This window comes from Talpa europaea (assembly GCF_964194135.1).
Source record: "Talpa europaea genome assembly, chromosome: 6".
NCBI classification, from domain to species: Eukaryota; Metazoa; Chordata; class Mammalia; order Eulipotyphla; family Talpidae; genus Talpa; species Talpa europaea.
Window position 1 is genome coordinate 42,412,188 of NC_140072.1, and position 26,168 is coordinate 42,438,355.

The 26,168-nt window shown below is 40.0% G+C and overlaps 1 protein-coding gene across 1 annotated transcript in view; it reads left to right on the forward strand.

Annotated features, from left to right (window-relative positions):
- The window catches only part of MERTK (MER proto-oncogene, tyrosine kinase), a gene marked incomplete at both ends in the record, with an annotated part of 99,867 nt that overhangs the window by 57,993 nt on the left and 15,706 nt on the right, over positions 1-26,168 (forward strand). Inside the window, 7 exons of the mRNA XM_084234324.1 lie at positions 6,966-7,119; positions 9,828-9,981; positions 12,754-12,839; positions 16,018-16,113; positions 16,504-16,584; positions 19,490-19,582; positions 20,898-21,016. Coding sequence (XP_084090450.1) covers positions 6,966-7,119; positions 9,828-9,981; positions 12,754-12,839; positions 16,018-16,113; positions 16,504-16,584; positions 19,490-19,582; positions 20,898-21,016 — 783 coding nt within the window. The remainder of the gene's footprint in view (positions 1-6,965; positions 7,120-9,827; positions 9,982-12,753; positions 12,840-16,017; positions 16,114-16,503; positions 16,585-19,489; positions 19,583-20,897; positions 21,017-26,168) is intronic.

Genomic DNA, 26,168 nt, shown 5'->3' on the forward strand with positions numbered 1-26,168 from the left:
TGCCTCTAGAACATAGCTTATCTCTATAAAAGCCTGAGTGGAAATCACTTCCTTCCTAAGGTCTATTTCACTGACAGATTAATAGCAACACTAGCTATTTGGCCATTTTGAAAGTTTGGCTTCTAACTAAAAATATATCATAAAATGTATTTATTTGATGTCTATTCAGAGAACTGTGTACCTGAGAAGGAGTAAATTCTTTATGATATCTTCAGAAGTAAGGATTATGAGTTACCTCTTGGGTATTTCGGTTTAGACCTTTGTGTCCATATCCAGAACAGCAACTGGTTCTGCCATCACCAAGCTATACTCTCCCTACCCCACAAAAAACAACACAGGGGCCCTCTCTGGTGGTGCAGAGGTTAAAGACAGCGCTATCAAGCTAGCTAGCACCAGCCAGTAGCACAGTTACACAGCACAGCCAGCTAGCACAGCATAAGTTCAATCCCTGGCCAGGGAAGGTGACCCACATGGTGCAGAAGACCTCTTCTGTCTCTCCCACTGGTCCCCTCAGCGGTGTATTTCAGTCGATCTGCCTGTTCTGCTCCCTACTCTCTCTGGTGTATCTTCTCACCCCCACACCTATGGTCTACACTCCGGGTCTTGTATGCATAAATAAATAAATCTTTAAAAAAAAAGCCACACAGGCAAGAATAGATACATACTGGAAGTCACTCCCATGCCTGGAACTCCTGTGTCGGGCTGGCTTTCAGGCCACCTGAATCCAGGTACACTTATGACATCATCAGAGTTTGGTATCTCCCTTTCTAATTGGTTCTTATTGTACACTTAGTTCACAGTCAGAGACCCCACTTGGACTGAGATTTGGGGAGGGAAGTTCCCAAGGAAAATCAAGGTGATAGTGCTAGAAAAGAGGAGCTGTGGCTGCGAAGTCCAGAAGATCAGTGACCCACCATGCCACTTACATTATTGGCATATTAGTCAATCAGGATTTTCCAGAGGAACATAGAAGAAGAAGTTGGAGTAAGAGGGGGTTTTATGTATGTCTAGAGAAAGAATTGGAGGCAGAGAGATTTATTTTAAGAAATTGGCTCATGGTGTTGATCTGCAGACGAGGCCAGCAGGTTGAGAGACAGGCAAGAGTTGATGATGCACCTCTGCTGGCAGAGCTTGTCTTGCTCAGGTACCTCAAGTCTTTTTCTCTTAAAACCTTTTAGTGAGTGGATGAGATGAGGCCTAAATACATTATAGAGACTCATCTGCTTTACTCAAAATATACTACTTTTAATGTTACTCTCACCTTACAAATACCTTCATAGCAACATCTAAACTCATGTTTGACAAGAAACTTGGGTACCATGACTGAGGCAAGTTGACACATAAAATTAACAATCACAATTGTCAACAAATGTATATTGAATATCAGTCGTATTCAGTAAGGACTTTCTAATGTAAATTAGTATATTACTAATGTAACTCTTTTTTTAAAAGACTTATTTATTTATGCATACAAGAACTGGGGTACAGGCCAGAGGTGTGGGGGGTGAAAGGATTCACCAGAGACAGCAATGGGGAACAGAACAGGCAGATTGACTAAAATACACTGCTGAGAGGAGCAGTGGGCAAGACAAGAGAGGTCTGCTGTGCCATGTGGGTAGCTCCCTGGCCGGGGATTGAACTCATGCTGCAATGGCTGGTGATATCTTCATAGGTTGCGTCTTAACCCCTTGCGCCACCAGGGAGGCCCACTAATGTGACTATTTTTTTTTAACATTTTTTTAAAGATTTATTTATTTATTTATTTATTTATACAAAAACTGGAGTACAGGCCAGATTCACAGGAGCGTGAGAGGATTCACCAGAGACAGAGCAGGGGACAGAACAGGCAGACTGACTGAAATACACTGCTGAGGGAAGCAGCGAGTGCGATAGGAGAGGTCTATTGCACCATGTGGGACCCTCACCTGCCAGCCAGGATCGAACCGGCGCTGCAGAGGCTTTGGACAGCTTCACAGCACTACGCTCAACCGCCTGCGCCACCAGGGGAGGCCCTAATGTGACTCTTTAATGTAGAACTCTGCTATTTCACAACATCAAATAAGAAGCACAGTGGGTATTTCCATATAGCAGATATTTCCATCACCTGCTTCTTTCAACAGTCTGCTTCCTGATGGGTAAACTGAGCCAAGAAAAGAGCTACCTCCCTAAGCACCAGTCAGTGCCCTTCCAGTGGGTATGACTTGATTAGGTATGACTCTAGTCAAGCTCAGGAGGATGTCCAACTTTAATTGCAATGAGGTTTTAAAGATCATTCTTATGATATGAACACTGGGCCCAAGACATGATAGGGCAAACAGCTGGGTGATGATGCCTGAGTGTGGTTGGGTGGGGAGCACCCAGACAGGTCCCCTTCCTACTTGGGAAAAGAAGAGGATTGAAGTGCACTAATTTCTTTGTGACATGGAGTGTGGGTACACTGCTCTTCTCTCGGCTATGTTCTTTTCCACCATCATAGGAAGCGTGTTTCTTTTGTGTTGTCACACTCTTAATTGATGTGCCCTGGTGACAGATCAGATCTTAGCATCCTGGTAGCTCTTGTATGGGCTAGCATGCGAAGGAACACAGCTTCTTGGCAGGAAGGTGATCTACTGTACTCACTATTGGCATCCAAGCTGGTGTGGCCATTTTCAAACTCACATCACCCAGTTTTTATTAAAACTTATGTTTTTTGAAAGGATAATTGGGATTATTTTTCTTCTTTCCTTGCCTCAGTTTACCCATCAGGAAGCAGGATGTTGAAAGCAGCAGCTGATGGAAGTATAAGAAAAAGATGAGAGCTAGAATGCCACAGTCCCTCTGTCTCATAATAAATGATAACAGGTTATTTGTACCAGTCAAAACCCTGCTTAAGAATTGTAACTCTAGAGGTCTCTCATTTCCTGGTCTTTATCTCAAGGCATTTGTGCAAGGTGTCTACTGACCAACTGCATCCCCACATTAACTGAGTCAAGGGAATCAAATGTCTTTCTTAGAACAAAGCTCTGTTTCACAAGGTTAAATTCTTAGTATAAATGCATGAAGGTTCGATAACTATGTTCTAGTTTGGTAGCATTTTATCTTCTCTGGTTGGCAGAAGATAGTGATTATGAGCATCACTTGAGTGTTATAAAAAAAAAAAAACGGTTTGTTTAAATAGCTGTGGGTCATTCTACTTCTCCCCTGGCGTGGATGAAGTCATTGCTTTCAAATGGCCTCTTGCGCTAAGGCACGCTGAAGGGTGGGAGCGAGGAAACCTAATGAATGATGCAGCCGGAGAGCCTACTACACTGAAAGTCATCAACACTCAGCCGTGCTGTTCATGCTCGGTGCCCTTTGTTCAGAACGATCCCGTCTGTGGTGAGAACAATAGGGCCACAGTGAGGGCTGTGACCTTTCCAGGCATTACCTCCTTGGAGATGCTGGGTCATCCCAGTGAGAAGGTCATTGCACTGTACTTGGGCTGTGCATTGTGCATCATCGAGGTCTTGTGACAACAAAAGGCTTAGTGGCCAACTTGACTTTGGATAACATTCTCTGATGCAGCTAAACTTCAAGCTCATGAGCCACAAGTGGAAGCAAATATAAACATTGAAGAAAAGCCAACCCTGGGGGGAACCTGTGCCCAAAGTGAAATTTGAGATGATTTCTGCACCCATCACCTCAATTTCCTGAACTCCTTTCGTTTGGGAAGGTTATGAACAAGGCACAACTATACCTCTTGAAGTTGCCTTTTTATTTGTTTTTTGAAAAAATGCTACTAAAGCTACATCTTTATTCAAAGCTTGGGTACTTTTGAAAGCTATTCCTACTTATTCCTCTAATAATGGTGTTTTGAGTAATATCAGAAAAATTTTTAAAGCAGACTTTGATGGGTTATTGCAATTACATTGAAAACCTAGTTTTCAAAGTTTATACTTTTGTTATCCCACAACTGTTACAATACACTTTCAGGCTAAAACTCCTGATATTTGCTCTGTGGACATTTACTATGTCTTGAAGATGTTGGTGGTGGGGTTTGGTTTTTTTTTTTTGTTGTTGTTGTTCTATTTTTCTTGATGTCCCTTGCTTTCTAAATCAAGGCTCAAAATCCAAAGGTCAGAGCAAGTACAATCCGTTCTCCTTGAAGTTGGACCTGTGTCTGCTCTCCTTTTTTTCCATCTGAATACACAACTTTGAATATAGTGACATTTATGACACTATGGACTCAATGTTGAACATCTAAACCAGCTAGAGAGTTTCTCTCCGAATGGCATGGTCTTTGATAAGTGTAGCTAGTATTTTTCATTCCCATACATTCAGTAGACTTGTGAGAAAAGAATTCATGAGCAAATAAGTTTACAATATATTGGGTATTTTTTTAGCCTTTCTTGAAGATCAGAGTGTATACTAGCAAGTTCAAGGCTCTTCAATGTTCTGTTTACTTTGACCCAGAATTGCCAAACACTACACAGAGATAAATTATGTGTCGTTTTTTTAGAGCTCCTTGTTTGGGCACTGTGGCTCTAATGCTGGCTTAACTGTGTTTGGAAAGATTAGAGATCTTAAATGAGGAGAAAGTTTCATAGCAGATTATTATGGACCAAGTGACAGCATGACATGTAGAATCAACTTCCTTAAAGAGCCAGGAAAATCATAGTGAACTCAAGGATTCTTTGGGCTAGACTTTGCTTCCAGACAAGCTATGAGGTTACCTCCTCCTTTCCTCCTTCCTCCCTCTACTCACTATCAGAAGAGAACAGAACATTTGAGCTGATGTCATTTTGAGGAAAAAGAAATCAGCCATCTAGGGGTCTGAAATACTTCTGAAATCCAAAGATGCTATTTTTTGCCTGGAGAAGAAATCTACAAAGAAAGTGAGCTGCATTAATGGGTCAAATAAGCTTCTTCTTTGGTAACTAGACAGTTTAATTATTTTGTCAGCATACCAAGACATGAACAGTACTACAAGTTCAACTCTGTAAAAGGGTTTTAAATGTACAGAAAAAAAGGCCCAAATATAGCCCCTTCTAGGTGCAGTAGGGCTATGGACATTACTAATAGCCAGAATTGGTTACTTACAGTGGCCAGAATATGAACAAAGTGTTCTGCATAAAGACCTCATTTAAACTTTACAAAAACACTGTAAGAAAGGTATTATTATTCCCAATTTGCATTTGATAAAATTGAAGTTCAGGGATGTTGAGTAACTTGCTCAGAGTTACAGAGCTTGGACATAGCGGCACTGGGATAACTACCTGGGTCTGGCTGATTCCTGAGCCAGTCCTTCTCAGAACCCCACGACTCTTTCCCAGATGCCCTGGCTCTCTTTATCATACATCATCTCTCATTCAGATTCCATGGTGTAACCTCTTAGAAGAAAGAAATAAGAACAAGACATGTCAGCAGAGAGGATGTGAGAGTTTTGCAACCAAGCCTGTGAATTTGAAATCATTTTGGACAAGTTACCATGTTGTAACAGAACAGAAACCTACTTTGTTCCCATTGAGTGTTACTGTTCTTTGAGGCAATAAAATGGGTCATATTCTTAAATACACTTACCACTTATTTGTGAGTTGTTACAGAGTTGGAGATAGTAAAGTCTTTTGATCACTGAAAATAAATATCACTGTGTTGCCTAACTCTGATGCTACATGTGAAAACAGAAATTGCATTTCCACAGATGTGTTATTACTTTAAGCAACAGATAAGGCCCAACATGTTTTCTTTGCCAGTAAAGTAGTAATCAAATGACATATTATAATCTGATTTCATTACCTGAAAATGCTCTTAGACTTTAAATCCTCGGGGATATGGGCCTGTATTGGTAAAAATGAAAACTCGCTGAATGAGAAATAGGCGGTTGGCCTGTGTGTGTGTCCCAGGTCAGATCAGCTCCCACCAGGGAGGTGACATCATCTGTGTCTGTATCCTGCCCTCTCCATAAAGGCTGAGCTCCCAGTACCAGTATTAGAAGTGACCAACGTGAGACTGAGGAGCAAACTAGTGTTTGGTTCTAGAGTTACCTCGTTACTAGGTTCTAGAGTTACCTAGTTACTCTAGTTTAGAACTAGAGTTACCACTCAAAGCCAGGCCCCTCCTGTCGCTGGTGATCCGTGACCACTGTGTTCCACATGGTGTGACATTTCTCTCTGTATGTAATCACATCTCAGGAATTCAAAGAAAAGACATGTTCCAAGGGTGCCATTTCAGCCCTCTCAGCCTCTACAGTGCCCACTGGAAAAGCCCACCCCCAACGCGAAATTAGTTTCCTACTCTAGAGAATATCATTATAGTCCAGGTTTAGAAACAAAGAGGAAAGTGTAAAAAACTCTTAGCTCTGGGTATTGTTCAAAAATAAATTTCCCCCTATTTTCGTAATCAGAATAACATTGGTTTATAACACTGTGAGAGTTTGTTTTTGTTTTGTTTTGTTTCTTTATCTTCCACATTTAAGCAAAAACTGAGCAAACCAAGCACGTGTCTCACGGGGAGAAAATAACTAGTGTCAGCACCTCCTAAGTGTAGAATTTAGTCAAAATTCTTATAACTGCAAGGAGCAGGGGCCCACTCAGGCTGGGTCAGGAGAGGGTGGCAGCGGGCAGTGTCAAGGTACAGGATGGCTCTTGGCCATCACATGCAGGGGCTGCAAAGGGGGTCTGGAGGAGCCAGCATTACTCTCATCAGCCTGGGCACATCAGCTACCTGCATCCTCTCTCCAGAGGCGTCATAGTTGACCACTTTAGGTGCTTTGCCCTCCCAGGCCCACTGGGCCGAGGCCCCCAGTGCAGTGGCTGCCAGCTGGTGCTGACTCTCGCCTGCCTTCGAGTTCTATGGGCTGTGGCCTGAATGAGAAGGGATATGTGGAAATGTGGTTGTGCTCCCCTAGGATGTGTATGGAACAGCTCCCTCCGAGGAGCTGTAGGGAGCAAGCAATGTACCCTGGCACCTCAGTATTTCATTTCCTTCCCTTTCCTCTCTGCCCCCAGAAAGAGCTCTCTGAAGAAGTCGGCCGGAACGACAGCCAGGCTCAGATTTCCATTCAAGTCCACAACGCCACGTGCACAGTGAGGATCGCAGCTGTCACAAAAGGGGGAGTTGGGCCTTTCAGTGACCCGGTGAAAATATTCATCCCTGCACATGGTAAGAGGGGGGTCCTTATCACTGATAAAACCTGTCGGCCCAGGCAATGCCCAGATTGTGCAAGGGTGATTTGTGGGATAGAAGCTGGTTTAAGAATGAAAAATAAAGACCAAAAGGGATCTTTTCAACAATAAAGGTAGTTGATATGATGACACATGTCAGAGTGACCAATACCCACTACTATTACTATCAATAGTAATAACTTACTAGGAAAAGTGGTCTTTCAGAATACTAAGCTTGGCTTGGCCTATTGAACTTAGTTTCAGTGACATGTACATGACTGAATTTCAGGTCAGTGGTATGGGTGTTCCTTAGCTTTCTGGTGCTGCTTTTCCTGTTGTTACCCACTCAAGCCTTTGGTAAAGTGCTTAGTGACTGATCAGTACAGAATAGGAAGTTGTGTCCTCCAGAAGCTGTCCTCAGACAGTGCTGGTCTTGCTGAGCTAAACACCCAGTTCTGCCTGCTGGTTTTTGCATGTTGGAGGGAGCTTTGGCAGGTGCTATCACACTGGCCCAAGTGGTCCAAATGCTGTACGTGCTTCCATAGACACCTGGAGTGGCCTTTATTCTACTCCCCTTGATTCAAATAACTCATAAACTCCCTGCCTGGGTATCTATATCAGTGTGACTTGTACAGTTATAAATGCTTGCCAAAATGGCATTTGTACCCAATGCAGATTGGACTTGTGAGCAGATCACTAAGTTTCTGTCCATCTGTCAGTGACCCTCAAACATGCTCTCCCTTTTCTTGCTGAACTGGAGTCACATTAGAGTTCCTGCAGCCCAGGGACCGTCCCTGGGAGACATTAACAACTGATAATGGGGCACAAGGCATGTCTATCTGGTAGATATTCAGACATAAATTTCTAATTCTAAGTCACATATAAAAACTCAGAGTTGAAGATTACAGAGCATTCTTCCTCATACTCACAAAAAAAACTGTCAACATTTAAAAAATCTTTGCTGCGCTGGCATTCCATGCTTTACACAGTTCCAATATGCACACACTTCAGTTTCAGTATTGAGTTAAATATATAATAATACCAGTTTCCCAAGAATATGGTTTGAATTTGAGTTATCATCATTTATTAACTGTAACTGCATAAACATAAATTTTGCTGCTACCTCTTTTGTCTGTAAATCACTATATAAGTAACAGATGTGTACCAATCACTACACTTATTTCAAAGTCTGTCAGTTCACACTCTTATAACAAAGCAGTGGCTTTATTGCCTCCTTGTCACCCAGTGACAAACCCATGTATTTCGAAAGTGGTAGTGAGCAAAGATGAAATTGCAACAAAGAGAAACAGTGAGAAACAGTGAGTGTTGGAAGTGAAATTTAAACTGAAAATATGTGGAGTTGTGGGGGAAATAGCTGTTTGAGGCAATGTCTCTACTCCTGCCATTTGATGGAAGTAGATATGCAGTTACAGAAGCCCCTGAAGGTGAGTTACTTGAGTTACTCACAGCAGTGAAGTGATGCTCCATAAAGTATGACGATGTCCCAGCAGAAGTCACCCCAAAAATCTTCACACAAAGGAATTCTCAGAGATAGTTTATAACATCGAAAACACAAAGGATAAAAACATTGAAAGCTGCTCCAAACAATTCTCCAGGGCATGGGAAATGTATTCTCTCTGTATCACAAGTTATGACTACAAAAGGCAAGCACTGTTCAAACTACTTTTCATTGAAGAGTGTTACAAAGAAAACATTTAACTCTCAGTGTTTCTAGTGCTTTTAATTTCAGTGTACCAGGTAAGTATTGGTTTTATCATTGTTTCAATTCCTTCTACATTTATAACTGAAGTGAGGAGAGTTTCTCATTGGTTATTTGGGCCGCTCTCCAGAGTCTCAGTTGGCACCATCAATGTAAGAATTCCTTGCATTAGTAGATCACAAAATATGATAGGGCTAAGTTCTAAAACTTTTGACTCTCTATTCTTCCCTACTTATGTATTTCCAAACCCAAAGAGATGTTTTGTTTTTTAATTTTTAATATTTTTATTTTATATAATTCTTACATCATTTTTCATCTTTGTACAATGTATGCTTTTTCATTTTGGTTATATTCCCCATACAATTGCACCCCCCCCCTTTTTGACTCTAGTTCTTACTCACCCTGCCCTTTCCTAATTCCCCCCCCCCCATAGTATGTCTCTGGTTTATAGTTGCTTGTTGATTTTGATTATTACTTTGCATTGATTAGTCTTTTTCCTGGTCTCTTATTTAGGTTTTCTAAATTCCTGCTATGAGTGAGACCATCCAGTATTTTTCTTTCTCTTTATGACTTATTTTGCTGAGCATGATCCCTTCTAGCTCCATCCATGTTGCTGCAAACTGCATGTGTTTATCTTTTTTGATTGCTGAGTAATATTCCAGTGTATATATGTACCATATCTTCTTGATCCAGTCATCTATTTTTGGGCATTTGGGTTGTTTCCATATCTTAGCTATTGTAAATAGTGCTGCCGTAAACATAGGCATGCAGGTGCCCTTTGGAATTACTGTTTCTGTGTCATTTGGGTAAATACCTAGGAGTGGAATTGCTGGATTATATGGAAGCTCTATTAAACATAGTAGGTCAAGAAATCTCCACACAGCTCTCTATAGTGGTTGGACCAGTTTGCACTCCCACCAGCAGTGCAGGAGAGTTTCTTTTTCCCAAAGAGATGTTTTGAACTGATTCTATTGCTATTTTTCCAGGTTGGGTAGATTTTGCCCCCTCATCAACCCCAGCACCAGGCAACACAGATCCTGTGGTCATCCTCCTTGGCTGCTTTTGTGGATTTGTTTTGATTGGGTCAATTTTATATATTTCTCTGGCCATCAGAAAAAGATGCCAGGAGACAAGGTTTGGGTAAGTTTCCCAGTTAAAAGTGTTACCCAGTGGTACTGATAAGATCGTTATGCCAGGTGATAATATCTCTCCTGTTGGCCCTGCTCCTCCCGTTGTACCCAGCTCAGTACCCTGTTTTATGCATATCCTGGTTCCAGCAACTTCCTTACTCAGGCCAGCACCTACAAAGACAGCCAACAGTGAAGGGGGCTCACTTCTAGAGAGGGGTACCAATGTGCTTTCCCTACTCAAAATGAGTTGCTAATAAATAAGGATTTTTATTAGAAGTCTTAAAAATTATCCTAATTATCTTTTTTTAATTTTATATAATTCTTACATCATTTTTCATTTTTGCACAATGTATGCATTTTCATTTTGGTTATGTTCCCCATATATTGTATTCCCCATACATTGTATGGGGAATATTTTGACCCTAGTCTTTCCTCTCCCCGCCTCTCCCCCCCATAGTGTGTCTCTGGTTTATAGTTGCTTGTTGATTTTGATTTTACTTTGTATTACTAATTATCTTTTTTAAAGGAAGTATATATACAGATAAAAATACTAGAAGAAAATTCACAAACTATTAGCAATTCTAAATCATGTAATTATAGCTAGATCTGTGGGTTTTTTGCTGTACTCTACACATTTTCTATAATGAAAATTCATATTTTTCTAATAGAAAATAACTGTATTTTCACATTCAAAAGAAACTTTTTTATTGTCTGTACACCTGACTTTTATAACCAAATAGCGGTTAAATAGCAACAAAATTGGGAAGCCACATTTCAGCAACCTATGAAAAGATTATGCAGGTGAAAGTTGTCTCTGGAACTCAAGTTTTGTATTCCAGTGCCTCTGCAGTGAGTTTGGATTTCCATGAAGTCTAGTTTATCACTCATGGAGCAGCGAAAGTATTTTGGAAGAGACAAAGTGTTAACAGTTTGGAATGGGAAAAAAATGAAGGAGGGGCCGGTGACAGTATTTTTGAGGAAACTAAGCAGCCTTCTCTTATTGTTAGACCCTCCACTCATTTCAAAACTTCCCATGGACACGGAGAAGGGGCTTAAGAATGGAAGCTAAACTGTCCTGTATTTGTGTCTGTTCCATTCTTAGGACTTGGGTCTTTTCTATGTTTACAACTCTATCCTTGTAATTATTATAACTTACTGTGAATTCTAAGAATGAATATTTTAAATAACAAAATCTGTTCCAAATTCAGAGTATATAGTTGACTAAAACATATCCCAGAGTCTAGGTGTGGTGTGTGGACACACTATGGAGTAAGTGCACAGAGCCCTTAAAGAAGTGGCTTGAGTAGCTCATTAATATGTTTTGAAGACCAGGTGCTGCTAGGCATCTGTGAGCCCCAGGATACAGTGAACAAAAGCAACCACTGCTCTTGCTCAGTTAATGACAAATCAGATAGTAATCACACAAATAAATAGAAAATGTGCATCATGGTTATAACCAATTGCTATACCTCTTTCAAAGTCTGTCAGTTCACACTCATCTAACAAAATAATGGCTATATTGCCTCTTTGTCTCCCAATGACTAACCCATGTGACTAGTATATTTTGAAAGTGGATAATTAAAAGAGATAGTGAGCAAAGATGAAAATACAGCAAAGAGAAAGTATATAAACATAAATTTATATAATTAATATTATATGTAATAATATATAAATTACTTATATAATTATATAAGTATATAAATATAAAATGTGCATCATGGTTAGGTGAAAGAGATGGGGAAGAGTATTCCAGCCAGAAAGAAAAGTTTATGCAAGGGCCCTTTGGTTGCAGAAAGCCTGACATACAGAAGGGAAGGCACTGGATTAAAAGATAAGACAAAAAAAAAAAAAGCCAAAAAAAAAAAAAGATAAGACACCTGGGTTCCAGCTTTAATTCTGTCACATAAACAAGCCTTTTAACTTTTTCAGTCTTCCTTGTATTATCTATTTTTAAATGATATCCAAAGTCACTACAATTCCAAATTCTATGATTCTGAATGGAGACTTTCAACTTAGTAATTAAGAGGTGCTGAGTCTAATTTGCTGATATCCTTAAAAATTAATAGTAGATGCGGTTTATAGCATTAATTAGGAATTCATGGTTAGCTTTGTTGAAACAGTAATTAATATAGAACAATTCATAGATTTATTTGCTTAAGATCACCTAGCATATAGGCTCAGTAAAACAGAACCAAGAAAATGAAGGCCAAAGCTCCTGAACCCCCAGGGAGCCTGTGACCATATGTATGTGTGTGTACATATATGTGTGTATATGTGTGTGTGTGTGTGTGTGTGTAGAGAAAGAGAGGCTTTGGATATTCATTTTATACTTTGGTTATAATCCAATACTACTTAAATTTTTTGCTCAGATTGTTACAGCTTTGGCCATTCAGAGCTTCTCAGTTATTCTATGCTTTTGATGATTCATCTTTGTTTGATGGTATAAAACAGATGTTTTATATATGTGTGTATATATAGTGTATATATATTATATATAAGTACATATTATATAGTGTTATATACTCTATATACTATATGCAGTATATATAAATACATATATAGTATATATAGTGTGTGTATAGAGAGAGGGTATATATACACACACATCTACACATATGTCTACGTATATAGCTAAGTAAGCTTACTAAAATAGATTTTGATATTTCTCCAGCTAGGAAATGTCTTTATCATAAAAGAGCCCTTTTATGGGAACCCTTAGGAAATCAGCACCTGCTTTGCAACCCTATCTCTACAGCATGAGTCTTTGTTTTCATTTACCCAGGAATGCCTTCACAGAGGAGGATTCAGAATTAGTGGTCGATTACAGAGCAAAAAAATCCTTCTGTCGGCGAGCTATTGAACTCACCTGTAAGTTGATTTTTATTTCTACCTTTTTGGCAAAAACTATAGTAGTTGAGAGCAAAGAAAGAGCAAATTGAGATTTCTAATAAAAGTCAAAGGAGATGAAATGGATATTTTTAATGTCCAAAATGTCTTCAGAAACGGGCAAATACATGTCAGACATTGCCATATCCATCCATGTCTGCCAGTTTGCTGGAAATCTAGAACCGGACATGAGGCTAAGTAGCTGGGATTAAGGACTCATTAGCCACAAACTCTAATGAAGTGATAGGAGAAGATGTGGATAGAGGTCAGAGGTGTAAAAGAAACAGCAAAGCATCTGACTTAAAGTCAGGCTCATTTCCTGTTTTTTTCCTGGCAACCAGCTCAGCGACCAATATGCCAACATACTTTATAACAATTATGGTTTGAGTTTTGCTGAATCAGAGAACAGAATCTTCTACTTTGAAGAGTGGGACTAAACGGATAACTGTGTTCTTGAATACTTTCCGAAACAGTGTAGAAAGTATGTACAAATATTAGCAAATTCATGTTTAGGGATGTTTGCCAAAAAGCCAAAAACATTACCAATAGCAAAATAAACACAAGAATGATGGAATACAAGTTGCTGTGAATCCATTTGATGTGGATTGTTGTTATTCTGATCTAGAAGTTTTGACTTACTGAAGTCTCTGCTCTTAAGTTTAAAATACTCTTTTTTTCACATTTTATTTAAATTTTATTTTTTATATTCCCCATATAATTACAACCCACGTATTTTGACCCCAAGCTCTCCTTCCCCCCCCCACCCCCCATAGAGTGTCTCTGGTTCATAGTTGTTTGTTGATTTTGATATTTTCTTTCTTATAGTTATTCTTTTTCCTGGTCCCTTATTTAAGTTTTCTAGATTCCTGCTATGAGTGAGACCATCCAGTATTTTTCTTTTTCTTTCTGGCTTATTTCACTGAGCATGATCCATTCCAGCTCCATCCATGTTGCTGCAAATTGCATGTGTTTATCTTTTTTTGAATGCTGAGTAATATTCCATGGTGTATATGTACCACATCTTCTTGATCCAGTCATCTATTTTTGGGCATTTGGGTTGTTTCCAAAGCTTAGCTATTGTAAACAGTGCTGCTATAAACATAGGGGTGCAGGTGCTCTTTGGAATTGATGTTTCTGTGTCCTTTGGGTAAATACCTAGGAGTGAAATTGCTGGATTGTATGGAAGCTCTATGTTTAGTAGGTCCAGAAATCTCCACACAGCTCTCCATAGTGGTTGGACCAGTTTGCACTCCCACCAGCAGTGCAGGAGAGTTCCTTTTTCTCCACATCCTCGCCAACATTTGTTGTTGCTAGTTTTTTTAATATGTGCCATTCTCACTGGTGTGAGATGGTATCTCATTGTAGTTTTGATTTGCGTTTCCCTGATTACAAGTGACTTTGAATGTTTTTCATATGCCTTTTGGCCATTTGCATTTCCTCTTCAGAGAAGTTTCTTTTTAGCTCTTCTGCCCATTTTTTTTTTTAGAGGCATGTTTTTATTTATTTATTTATATATTTGTTTGCCTGTTTTGTTTATACATGCACTGGGTACAGTCAGAAGCGCGGGAGGGTGAGAGAATTCACCAGAGCCAGAGCGGGGAGCAGAGCAGGCAGAAGGATCGAAGTACACTGCTGAGGGGAGCAGCGGGCAGCAGGAGAGGTCCGCGCGCCATGTGGGACCCTCCTCCGGTGGCCGGGGAGCAGCCGGGGATCGAACCGGCACCGCAGAGGCCGCAGGCAGCCTCGCAACCCAGTGCTCAACCGCTGCGCCACCGGGGAGGCCCCTGCCCATTTTTTTACTGGATTATTTTCTTTATTTTTGTTGAGTCTCATCAGCTCTTTGTAGATTTTTGTGATCAGTCCTTTATCATTAGTGTTGTGTGCAGAAATTTTCTCCCAGTCGGTGGGGTTTCTCTTTGTTTTTGTTATTGTCTCTTTTGCTGTGCAGAAGCTCTTTAATTTGATGTAGTCCCAGCTGTTGATCTTTGCCTTCACTATCACTGCTTTGGGTGATGTGTCTGTAAAGATGTCTTTGATGTGCATATCATGTAGTGTTTTGCCTGTTTCCTTCTATGTATTTAAGTTTAAAATACTCTTCTTTTGGATTGCTTTCATTCCTTTATTGGTGGGGCCACAGGGTAAAATGTTTTCTCTAAGAGCTAATGTTTCTAGTTAGCTGCATTTTTTTCTTTTTCCTTTTTTAAAAAGATTTATTTATTTATGCATGCAAGAACTGGGGTATAGGCCAGAGGTATGGGGGGGGGGTGAGAGACAGAGTGGGGAACAGAACAGGCAGATTGACCAAAGTACACTGCTGAGGGGAGTAGCAAGTGAGACAGGAGAGGTCTGCTGGGCCATGTGGGTACTTCCCTGGCCAGCCAGGCATCAAACTTACACTGCAAAGTCTGCAGACAGCCCCACAGTGCTATGCTCAACCCCTGTGCCACCAGGGAGGCCCCCTGCATTTTTTTCTTTTAAAGACTTGCTCATGTGCCTACTATGGCACAAAATCAATCATTTGCTGACTGGTTAGTGAATTGGTCTCTCTCTCTGGCTAATGCCTCTTATGGGTAACATTTGTTGGAGGTGCATATCTATACTTTGTTATAGATCCTATTTCCCCTCCAGAGTACCCGATTTAGCACTTTCGATGTCATTATGATGAAGTTCCATGTACCATATGTGGAAGAGTGATGGGTTCTCTGTTTCCTGTGGTTCTTGTGCCTCCCATTCTGACAGGGAAGGGCAGCAAGAGGTGTCCTGGTCCTAGTCCTCTTCTATATACAGTAGTCAGGCACCTAATAGTAAATACTCCACTAGAAAGGACCGATTACTAGTCTTCCTACCTCCTAATGTCCAGGACAAAGCTCTGCTACCTAAGTCTGCTTGCTGCCTGCTGCTGCTACACACTGGGGAGAGAGAGATGGTTATGGTTTTTATAATCTTTCAGAACGAATCTTGCCCTGAAGCGTTCATTTTACTCACTTTAATCATAGAAGCTAATTAACTGTGATATTTTACTACTGGCATTTTGGGGGAAGAGCTATGCATACCATATGAAACAATGTTTAACCATTTCATAGGGCTTTATACATAATTTTAATTATATTCAAATAAAAGGCAGCACGAATGATTCTCATACCTTCCCTTTCCTCTACAGTGAGCAGTTTGGGCGTCAGCCAGGAACTGCAAAATAAACTAGAAGATGTTGTGATTGACAGAAATCTTCTCATTCTTGGAAAAATTCTAGGCGAAGGTGAGCAATTTAGTCCTTTTAAAGTTGAGGTAAAAAAAGTAAGCAGTTTACAGTAATTTTTAACAATGTGTATTTATGGAAAAAAACCACTATTTTGTAGATTTAAGTTATAATACAAATTGTCCTATTTTATAACTAAAATGGAATTATTTTATCACCTTATAGAGTGATGAGCTAAGTGTGAGCCAACCAAACTTGTGACAGCAGGAGGCTGGTGCCCACCTGCACTCTGGTCCTCAGGCATGGGTGGCCTGCATGGGTGCCCCATCCCCTGCTGCCAGCAGATGGGCAGCTGTCAGCCCATCTGACACATAGCTCTGACATGCCAGCATTTTTTGCATTGGGGGAGATTTTGCATAGACTCAGTGTAGATGTTGTTTGACTTTACAGGTGAGTTTGGGTCTGTAATGGAAGGCAACCTTAATCAGCAAGATGGCACCTCTCAGAAAGTGGCAGTGAAGACCATGAAATGTGAGTTATCACTGATTCCACCTACTCTTCTGGGTGTGGGTAGCTGCTTCGGTGCCTGGTACTCCATGAGGTCAGTGATGAAGCTCATGTATCAAGAGCTCAGTCTCTGATGTGTCACAAGGCCACCCAGAGGTCACTGAAGGAAAGTAACTGTGATGAACTCTTCATACCTGCTTCATAAATTCTTTACACTCAAGACAGTAACACTGCTCTTGAGTACTCTTTCTCACTCTCTCACTCTCTGCCTCTCCTAAAAAACCCCCTCTCTCATCTGATGACCCCAAAATAAGGCATCGTGTCCAAGGCAGGGCTGACTTGGTGGCAGCACCTGGCCACAGGGGTTGGCCTTGTGGCTGATCTGGCTAGCTTGGTAGGGCCATTTCTCCCTTAAGGATGATTGTGTGGTCCTCAGGAAGCAATGGGCTGCCTGGAAAGTCAATGTCCCAGCGGAAAGAAGAAATACTCTGTGGTCAAAAGCCTATGAAGAGCTGTAAGCATAAGCTAGAACTTCCAAGCAAGATGAGAGAAAAGAGCCTACAGCTGAGTCAGGAAGAACCTTCTAAGTCCTAACAAAGAATCTGTTTTTATGCTGCAAGTACTACAGGGTTTTTATGTGTCTTAAGCCAAATAAGGAACAAAGAACAGATTCGTTCTAGAAAGTTCACTTCCATGGCAGTGTGGAGGAGAATGAATTACAGCATTGACAAAAACAGTGGCACTCTAGAATCTGCAGCTATTCATCTAGGTAAGGAAAGTAAGGCTCAGAGACAAGTGACTTGTCTAAGAGCTAGAAAGGGTTGGCTGCAGTAGCATTTTCTTCATACCTGTCTCCAAAAGTGCATTTCCAAGGCCTAGACACACACAATTGTCTATGTTTGATTCTTCAGGTGCCCACTTGGTCATACATACAATGAACCGTGATTATGTGGTGTTTCATCTGTGCTTCTCATCACAGTTCATGTGGATGGAGGTTATTTGATGCTTGGTTTGGTAATATTCTTAACTGGCTTTCTCACTAAGCCCATCTATATGTTTAGTATTATTTTTGATCAAGGAGTAAAATAAAAGTGGTTTCTTCATAAAATTGAAACCCACTGTTTACTGAGCATTCAAGAACAAACTAGATTACAAGTATGAGTTTATAGATTATAACCAGAGCTGCTTCAATTATAACCAATGCTGGTGGCTGGAGTTTTAGGTCCATTATAAAAAGGATTATGTAACAATCAACAATTAACATGGACCTTTTGCTTTCTAAAGCCTCTTACGTATATGTTCGTGGGCCATACTTATGTAATACTCACTATGTGGCAAAGGACACTCCTGTTATTCCCACGTTTCTTCAGTGCAACAGAAACAGGAAATCAGTGCAGCTGAGTGATTGTTATCACCCCCAACCCCCCCAACCCCCCCAACAAAGTCACAGTGAAGTTACAGTTGTCACTATGAGCTGACGCCATACGAACCAACCTGGTACAAAACCACACTCAACATCATTCCTGCTGCTTATGTTGTATTCTATTTGCACCTCACATTGTGTGTGTGCCATTGTCCCACTTACCAAGGATGAGGCAGAGGTTGAGGGGACCCTGTGAAAGGACCTGGTCTGGAAGCTTCCTTTTGGCCTTGACTCTGCTGTTCTTTAATCAGAATCACTTGCATATTAATAGCTAATTATCAAAGGTTTAAAGTTTCCAGCCTCACACCCCATGCTCATCACCTGGAGGTTGGCCCCTTGGGGGAGGGTTTGTCAGCAGACCCTCCCTGCTTCTTTTCCACAACTTGGTTGTTTCCAACAAGGGGAATAGGTTGAGGGTGACATTGGCAGATATGCTGCAAGTCCATAGAATCAAAAAATTTTTTTCTTAAATTTGCCTTAGTAGGATGTATAGACACTGTGCTAGATGATCTCATATCTGATTTGAGTCAGTATTTATACCCTGTTAAAGAAAACACCTGAGACTTGGTCTGTTTAATTGTCATAAAACACAGAACATAAAACCATATTAATCATTTTCAAGTTCAGTGACACTGAGCCACATGCACATTGCTGTGTGCCGCTATCACCACCACCTACCTCCAGAGCTTTTTTCATACTGCTCAGGTGAAACTGTCCTCCGTGCAACAGCTCCCCAGTCCCCTCCCACCCTTCACCCCCACCTCCTACACCCACCATTCTGCTTTCTGTTTATACAAATTCAACTATTCTAAGTGCCTCATATAAGTGGAATCTTGTGACTGCCTTACTTCACTTCATATAATATAAAATTTTAAATCTCTTTTAAACTGGCTTAAGTCTATAAACTAGGTATGAAAGTATTTCCAGTTAACAAGGTGTAACTAAGCAACTAAATTTGTAAGATCAGTGCTGATAGAAAGGGAAAGCATGTTTTCTTTTTTTTTTAAGACAAAAATAACTGCAACAGATTGATTGGATTTCATTTTAGCTTTTTTTTTTTTTAAACTAAAATAGCTTCATTGCTAGAATAGTTTTAGATGGCAGAACAATAGGCAGGGTCCTGGGTTCCCATGTGTCCCTCTCCCTCGTATTTCCCGTTATTAACATCCTGCTACAGATTTTACAGTTGATGAACATATACTATTAGCTAGTTGAAGTTATCTGTAAGTTACACTGAAGTTCACGCTATGCTGAAGTTTTCTGAGTTTTGTCAAACGCATAATGTCACGTATCCACCGCTCCGGCATCTGACAAGAGTCTCACGGTCCACACTCCCCTGAACACCACTCATTCACCTCTCTGCTTGCCTACCCCCACCCATCCCTGACGACCACTCATCTGTTAATCGTTTTGCCTTTTCCTGATTTTACTTTCAGAGAACAGAAATACTATTTCCCTTCATTGGGTAAATTAATTGTACCTAACATTTTCCATCTTTTCCTCTAGTGGACAACTTTTCTCAGCGAGAGATAGAAGAGTTTCTCAGTGAGGCAGCGTGCATGAAGGACTTCAACCACCCAAACGTCATCCGACTCCTAGGTACCACAGAGAAACGCAGCTTCGGGTGGCCAGGGGGACTCAGCTAGATCCACTCTGTGCCAAAGGGAAAAATCTCTGGCTCAGAGTAGTTTGCACTTTGTGTGCCTCAAAAGTAATTTATAACATTCAGTTTTTCACTCAAAAGACTTCTGCTATTACATTTAGTAGCTGAGAGTGAATGTGGGTCTGATTGCCCGGACACCAGTGTGCTCAGGAGTATTTAGAGTGGCCCCAGAGTACAAGGTGAGGGTGAATTAAAAGGGACTCCAGTCACTCAAAGGCAAGTCATGAGAGCTTATAATTTTTATTGATTTAAGATTATCCATATATCTAGTACCAATAAACTAAAAGTGGAAAAGTAAACAAATTCCAATTCATTAACATATTTTAAAGCACTAATGTCTTCTCCATTAATAATTTCATGAGCTATGGTTTAACAGTCAGAATTTGGCTTTGTAGCTCTGTTAGCTAAAAAATATAAAAGGAGAAACCAGGTAATGTGTGGTCTCCATGTAAGTGATACTATTTCAAGAGAGAAAACCTGAAAGAATGATAGGATATTCTGGCCATATTTTTTGTTGCTCTTGTCTTATGACTTGAAAAATGCTAAATTCATCTGGGAACTTTTAATGTTTTAATATGATTATGATACTCCACAGAAATGTGAAAACTAATGTTTGGATACAATATTATGTCCGAGAAGCAACTGTTAAACTTTTGCAACTATTCACTTTAGCTGACTGAGAACAATCGGACTTTGTAAGTGCCCCACAATGTGTAAGAGCTTTGCAAGCCTGTATCAGGTGACAGACACTTTAGCTCTAGAATTCCATGATAAATGGCATTGAAGCTTTTTCCTGTTAAAAAATGAGGGATGTGGATTTCACCTACCGACTTTCAAAATTCTTTTCATCTTTTTAAGCATTTGGTTGCAGAGGACTTCTTCACATGATTAAGTATTTAACTGTCACATGAAACTAGTTTGCACTTGAATTCTAAGGCAACAGCTACCCCTAACTTAGACTCAGTATAAGAAAACTCCATTGGTTTCTCGAATGGCTATATTTATTTTGGATGAATTTTTGAGAGTTTTCATGCAACAGGGAATCTGAAAGGGAAAAAATTACCTAGAAGTGGACACAGAGTGTGTTCTATATTGTGAAACACAGTATGTGAGTTATGGGCCTTTGTTTTGTTTTGTTTTTTTAACTGTTCATTCGGGAGCACATGGTTTTAATTTGGCCAGTGCCCCTGCCTGCCTTGCTGGTCACATATAACAAGGGGTCTTTGTAACTTACTCTGTTTTTAATTTCAGGCGTGTGTATAGAAATGAGCTCTCAAGGCATCCCAAAGCCCATGGTGATTTTACCCTTCATGAAATATGGTGATCTACATACCTACCTACTCTATTCCCGACTAGAGACAGGACCAAAGGTAATAACCTGTGTGTTACCACTTACCAGCTCTCAGGCTTATGCTACAATCTAGCCCACATTAGCACCTACGGAAGGGCAACGATGGGAAGGAGGGAGAGAAGGGACTTTGACCTTTTTTCAGTCCTCACTGTGCATCCTAGGCTTAAATATATCTTTCCTCATAGCAGGCCTGCTCATTGGTCGTATTATTTATTCCCTTTTAATGGAGGAAGAGGAAGAACCTATCTGGGAGCATAGTCTCATGGCCTCACTTCAGTGCAGCCAAGGGTCCCTCATATTATCAGAGTGACCTCGTTCTTTTGAAGTTTCCTCTCTTTGGCCCATTCACTATGAAATCCCTGGATGCAGGTTTTGTTTAAGTTCCCGGAGGGAAGTTGCACAAGCTCTTTTTCAGAGATGCTGAGGGTGAATTCAGTCCATTCATCTTTCTCTTTACCATGAGCCCATCCATCCTCAGAACAGAAAGCATATTGGGAACTGGGGGGCCAGCATGCTTTCCTTCAACGGTATCCTTAAGAGGGACAGTGACCCTGCAGGTCAAACCCTGCCCTGAACCCACACAATACAAACTGAAATTAAAACCTTCAAGTGATGTTTCCAATCCAAGCAATGGGTGGCCCTGAGGTCACAGGTGATTTATAGGGATGTGATGAAACAATGTTCACAAGATGGATGACGGGCTTGACAGGCAAAGTGAACTTAAAAAAAAAACAAAACAGTCCCCATCCTAAAAGAGTTAAATCGGTAGGAAGAGCTATTTTTTGTTTAATTTGATAAGGCAATTGAAAAAAAAACTGAAAAAAAAAAAGAGACTGAACTCAGGGTAATCATATTCTGGAATGCAATAATCTTGTATGTTATAGACGGAGGAAATTTTTTCTTTTCTTTTTTTCTTCATTTATTCATTTCTTCCCAGGGAAGGTAAGTGATCTAAACAGGAGCATAACCCCTTTCTTCTTCCAGGTCCCCCTGTGGTCCATGCTCAGATGTATTTTTGCTCCCTTCCTTGTGGCTTCTTTTAAGTTGTTCACCAGCACAAATACTAACCAGAGACAGGAAATTGTAGCCACATCACAGAGTTATTATAAAATCACTGAGGCTCCTCCAAAAGAGGGCAAGGGCCTAATTTCAAGCAGAGGACTCAGCAAGACTGCGAGTTTTCCCTTCAATGAAAAAAAGACAATAATCTTATAAGAAGCCTGGAAAAGAAGAAAAAAATTACCCAGTTTCCCAGTCTTCAGAACAGTCATTGGCATCTTCACACATTCACATCCCAACTGCTTACTCCACACCTAGTATTTCCCAGGCTGGTCAACAATATTGGCTGACATTCTTGAAGCATTTAGCAAAGGTCAGCCTATATATACATATATATATATATATATATATATATATATATATATATATATATATATAAATGCATAAATGGCACAACCACTCCAGGAAGTAATTGTGAAAAGAATCTCAGGTGAGGAAACTGAGGCACAGATCAGGACTGGCCCTGGGCTGGAGAACCTGTGGCCTCAGGGGCTCTGATTGCCTCGGCCTGATGCCCTGACAGCATCCAGACAGGTGGCTGTGAGTGGAGGTACAACATCCTCTTGACTGGATTTTTGTTTAATGTTAATGAACAATTTTACTCACATTTAATTTTCTGGTATGTTGAATGATTTTTTCTAATAATATTGGAAGGCATGGGGATTTCATGTGGCACAAGAGTGAGTTCTGTAGTTAAAAAAAATACATGGGGCTGTTTGATGGCCAAGAATCATCTATTTTTACTTGTGAAGCTCAGTTCTGCTCCCTTTTTTGGATCTTTATGCGATTGTAGTAAGCCTCGCCATGGAGGTTTCTCTTGAATTTTTGTAGAGAAGTAAAGAGATCATTTATTTTCTTTATAAAAACACTTGTTAAATTATAGAATAAAATTAACATCTTTTTCCTTTTAGGTGTACAGGTCTATCTATGATTTTAAAAATGTGTAGACTCACGCTCCCACCATCACATTTAGGACACAGAACAATTTCATTACCCAAAAAGGCCTTCTCTTGCTACCCCTTTGGTTTGAGGTCACATGCAATGCCTCATACTGTTCCTGATGACCATGGGATCTGTTCTCCATCACTGTAGTTTTGTCTTTTTTGAGAATAGAAACACCGTTTTTTGTTGTTTTTTTAAAAAAGATTTGTTTATTTATGCATAGAGGAACAGTGGTGTAGGCCAAAGGTGCTGGGGGGTGAGAGGATTCACAAGAGATAAAGTGAGGAGCAGAACAGGCAGATCTACTGAAACACACTGCTGAGGGGAACAGTGGGCGAGACAGGAGAGGTTTGCTGTGCCATGTGAGTTAGCTGCCTGGAGATTAAACTTGTGCTGCAGTGGCTGGTGACAGCTTGATAGTACTGTGTCTTTAACCCCTGCACCACCATTGAGGCCCAAAACACAGTTTTTAACTAGCTTCCTTCATTCAGCATGATGCTTTTGGGATCCGTTCAAGTTGTGGTGTACATCAACAGTTCATTCCTCTTTTATTAGTGTGTAGTCCTTTGCTGTATGGATATACCACAGTGAGCTTATCCATTCACCTGTTGAGAGACAGATAAGTTGTTTCTAGTTTCTGGTTATTATTAGTGAAGTTGCTGTAAATTGCATGGCTATGCTTTTCTGTGAACACAGCCTTTCATTTCTCTAGGCTAATGCTAGGTCACATGGAAAGTACATGTTTAACTTTATAAATTACTGCTGAACAGTTTTCCAGAGTGGCTGTACTATTGTACATTTCTACCAGCAATATATAAAGAGTTAGTTGGTCTGGATTGTTGTTAACACTTGGTATTAACAATAGTTTTGTTTGAGGATGGTATTTTGGTTTTAGCTGTTTGGATATATGTGTAATGACATCTCATCATAGTTTTCTTTTTTTCATTTCTGATTAATTTTGTTAAATATCCTGTTTTGTATAAACAAACATTTATATCCTCTTTGGCAAGTGTTCAAGATTTTTGTTTAATTTTTCTTTTTCTTTTTTTTTTCTTTTTTTTTTTTTTATAAATTTTATTGTTATATTCCCCATACAATTGCAGCCCCCCCCATTCTGACCCCAATCCCTCCCCTCCCGCCCCCGCCCCCCTAAAAGTGTCTCTGGTTCATAGTTTTTTGTTGATTTTGATTTTCACTTTCTTATATTCATTTTCCTGGTCCCTTATTTAAGTTTTCTAGATTCCTGCTATGAGTGAGACCATCCGGTATTTTTCTTTTTCTTTTTGGCTTATTTCGCTGAGCATGATCCCTTCCAGCGCCATCCATGTTGCTGCAAATTGCATGTGTTTATCTTTTTTGAATGCTGAGTAATATTCCATGGTATATATGTACCACATCTTCTTGATCCAGTCATCTATTTTTGGGCATTTGGGTTGTTTCCAAAGCTTAGCTATTGTAAACAGTGCTGCTATAAACATAGGGGTGCAGGTGTTCTTTGGAATTGATGTTTCTGTGTCCTTTGGGTAAATACCTAGGAGTGGAATTGCTGGATCATATGGAAGCTCTATGTTTAGTAGGTCCAGAAATCTCCACACAGCTTTCCACAGTGGTTGGACCAGTTTGCACTCCCACCAACAGTGCAGAAGAGTTCCTTTTTCTCCACACCCTCGCCAACATTTGTTGTTGCTAGTTTTTTTAATATGTGCCATTCTCACTGGTGTAAGATGGTATCTCATGGTAGTTTTGATTTGCATTTCCCTGATGACAAGTGAAGCTGAACATTTTTTCATATGCCTGTTGGCCATTTGCATTTCCTCTTCAGAGAAGTTTCTTTTTAGCTCTTCTGCCCATTTTTTGACTGGATTATTTTCTTTGTTGTTGTTGAGTCTCATCAGCTCTTTGCAGATTTTTGTGATCAGTCCTTTATCATTAGTGTTGGGTGCAAAAATGTTCTCCCAGTCAGTGGGGTTTCTCTTTGTTTTTGTTATTGTCTCTTTTGCTGTGCAAAAGCTCTTTAATTTGATGTAGTCCCAGCTGTTTATCTTTGCCTTCACTATCACTGCTTTGGGTGATGTGTCTGTAAAGATGTCTTTGATGTGCAAATCACGTAGTGTTTTGCCTATATTTCCTTCTATATATTTTATGGTTTCAGGTCTTATGTCTAGTTCTTTAATCCATTTTGAGTTGATTTTTGTGTATGGTGTGAGGTAGTGGTCAAGCTTCATTCTTTTGCATGTAGCGACCCAGTTTTCCCAGCACCATTTATTGAACAAACTTTCTTTGCTCCAATGCATATTCTTTGCTCCTTTGTCAAAGATTAGTTGACCATAAATCTGTGGGTTTATTTCTGGATTTTCTATTCGATTCCATTGGTCTGTTTATTCTTCCAATCCATGAGCAGGGGATGTCTCTCCATTTCTTTGTGTCTTCTTCTATTTCTTTTAACAGTGTTTTATAGTTTTCTTTGTATAGGTCCTTTACCTCTTTTGTTAGATTTATTCCCAAATATTTGATTTTTTTTGTTTCAATAACAAAAGGGATGGTTTTTTTGATTTCTTCTTCTTCAGATTTATTGTTTGTGTATAGGAAGGCTACTGACTTTTGCGTGTAGATTTTGTATCCTGCCACTTTACTGAACTGATTGATGAGTTGAATTAGCTTTTCTGTGGAGTTTTTGGGGTTCTCTATGTATAATATCATATCATCTGCAAATAGTGATAGTTTGACTTCTTCTTTTCCTATTTGGATTCCTTGGATGTCTTTCTCTTGTCTTATTGCCCTGGCTAGGACTTCCAGTATTATATTGAAAAGCAGTGGTGAGAGTGGACATCCTTGTCTTGTTCCAGATCTTAATGGAATTGCTTTCAGCTTTTCACCATTGAGAATGATACTGGCTGTTGGCTTGTCATAGATGGCCTTTATGATGTTGAGGTATGTTCCTTGTATCCCAAGAATTTCAAGGGCTTTTATCATGAATGGGTGTTGCACTTTGTCGAAAGCTTTCTCAGCATCTATTGATATTATCATATGGTTTTTATATTTCTTTTTGTTGATGTGTTGGATAATGTTGATTGATTTTCGGATGTTAAACCATCCTTGTGTCCCTGGAATGAATCCTACTTGGTCGTGGTGAATTATCTTATGGATACATTGTTGGATTCTGATAGCTA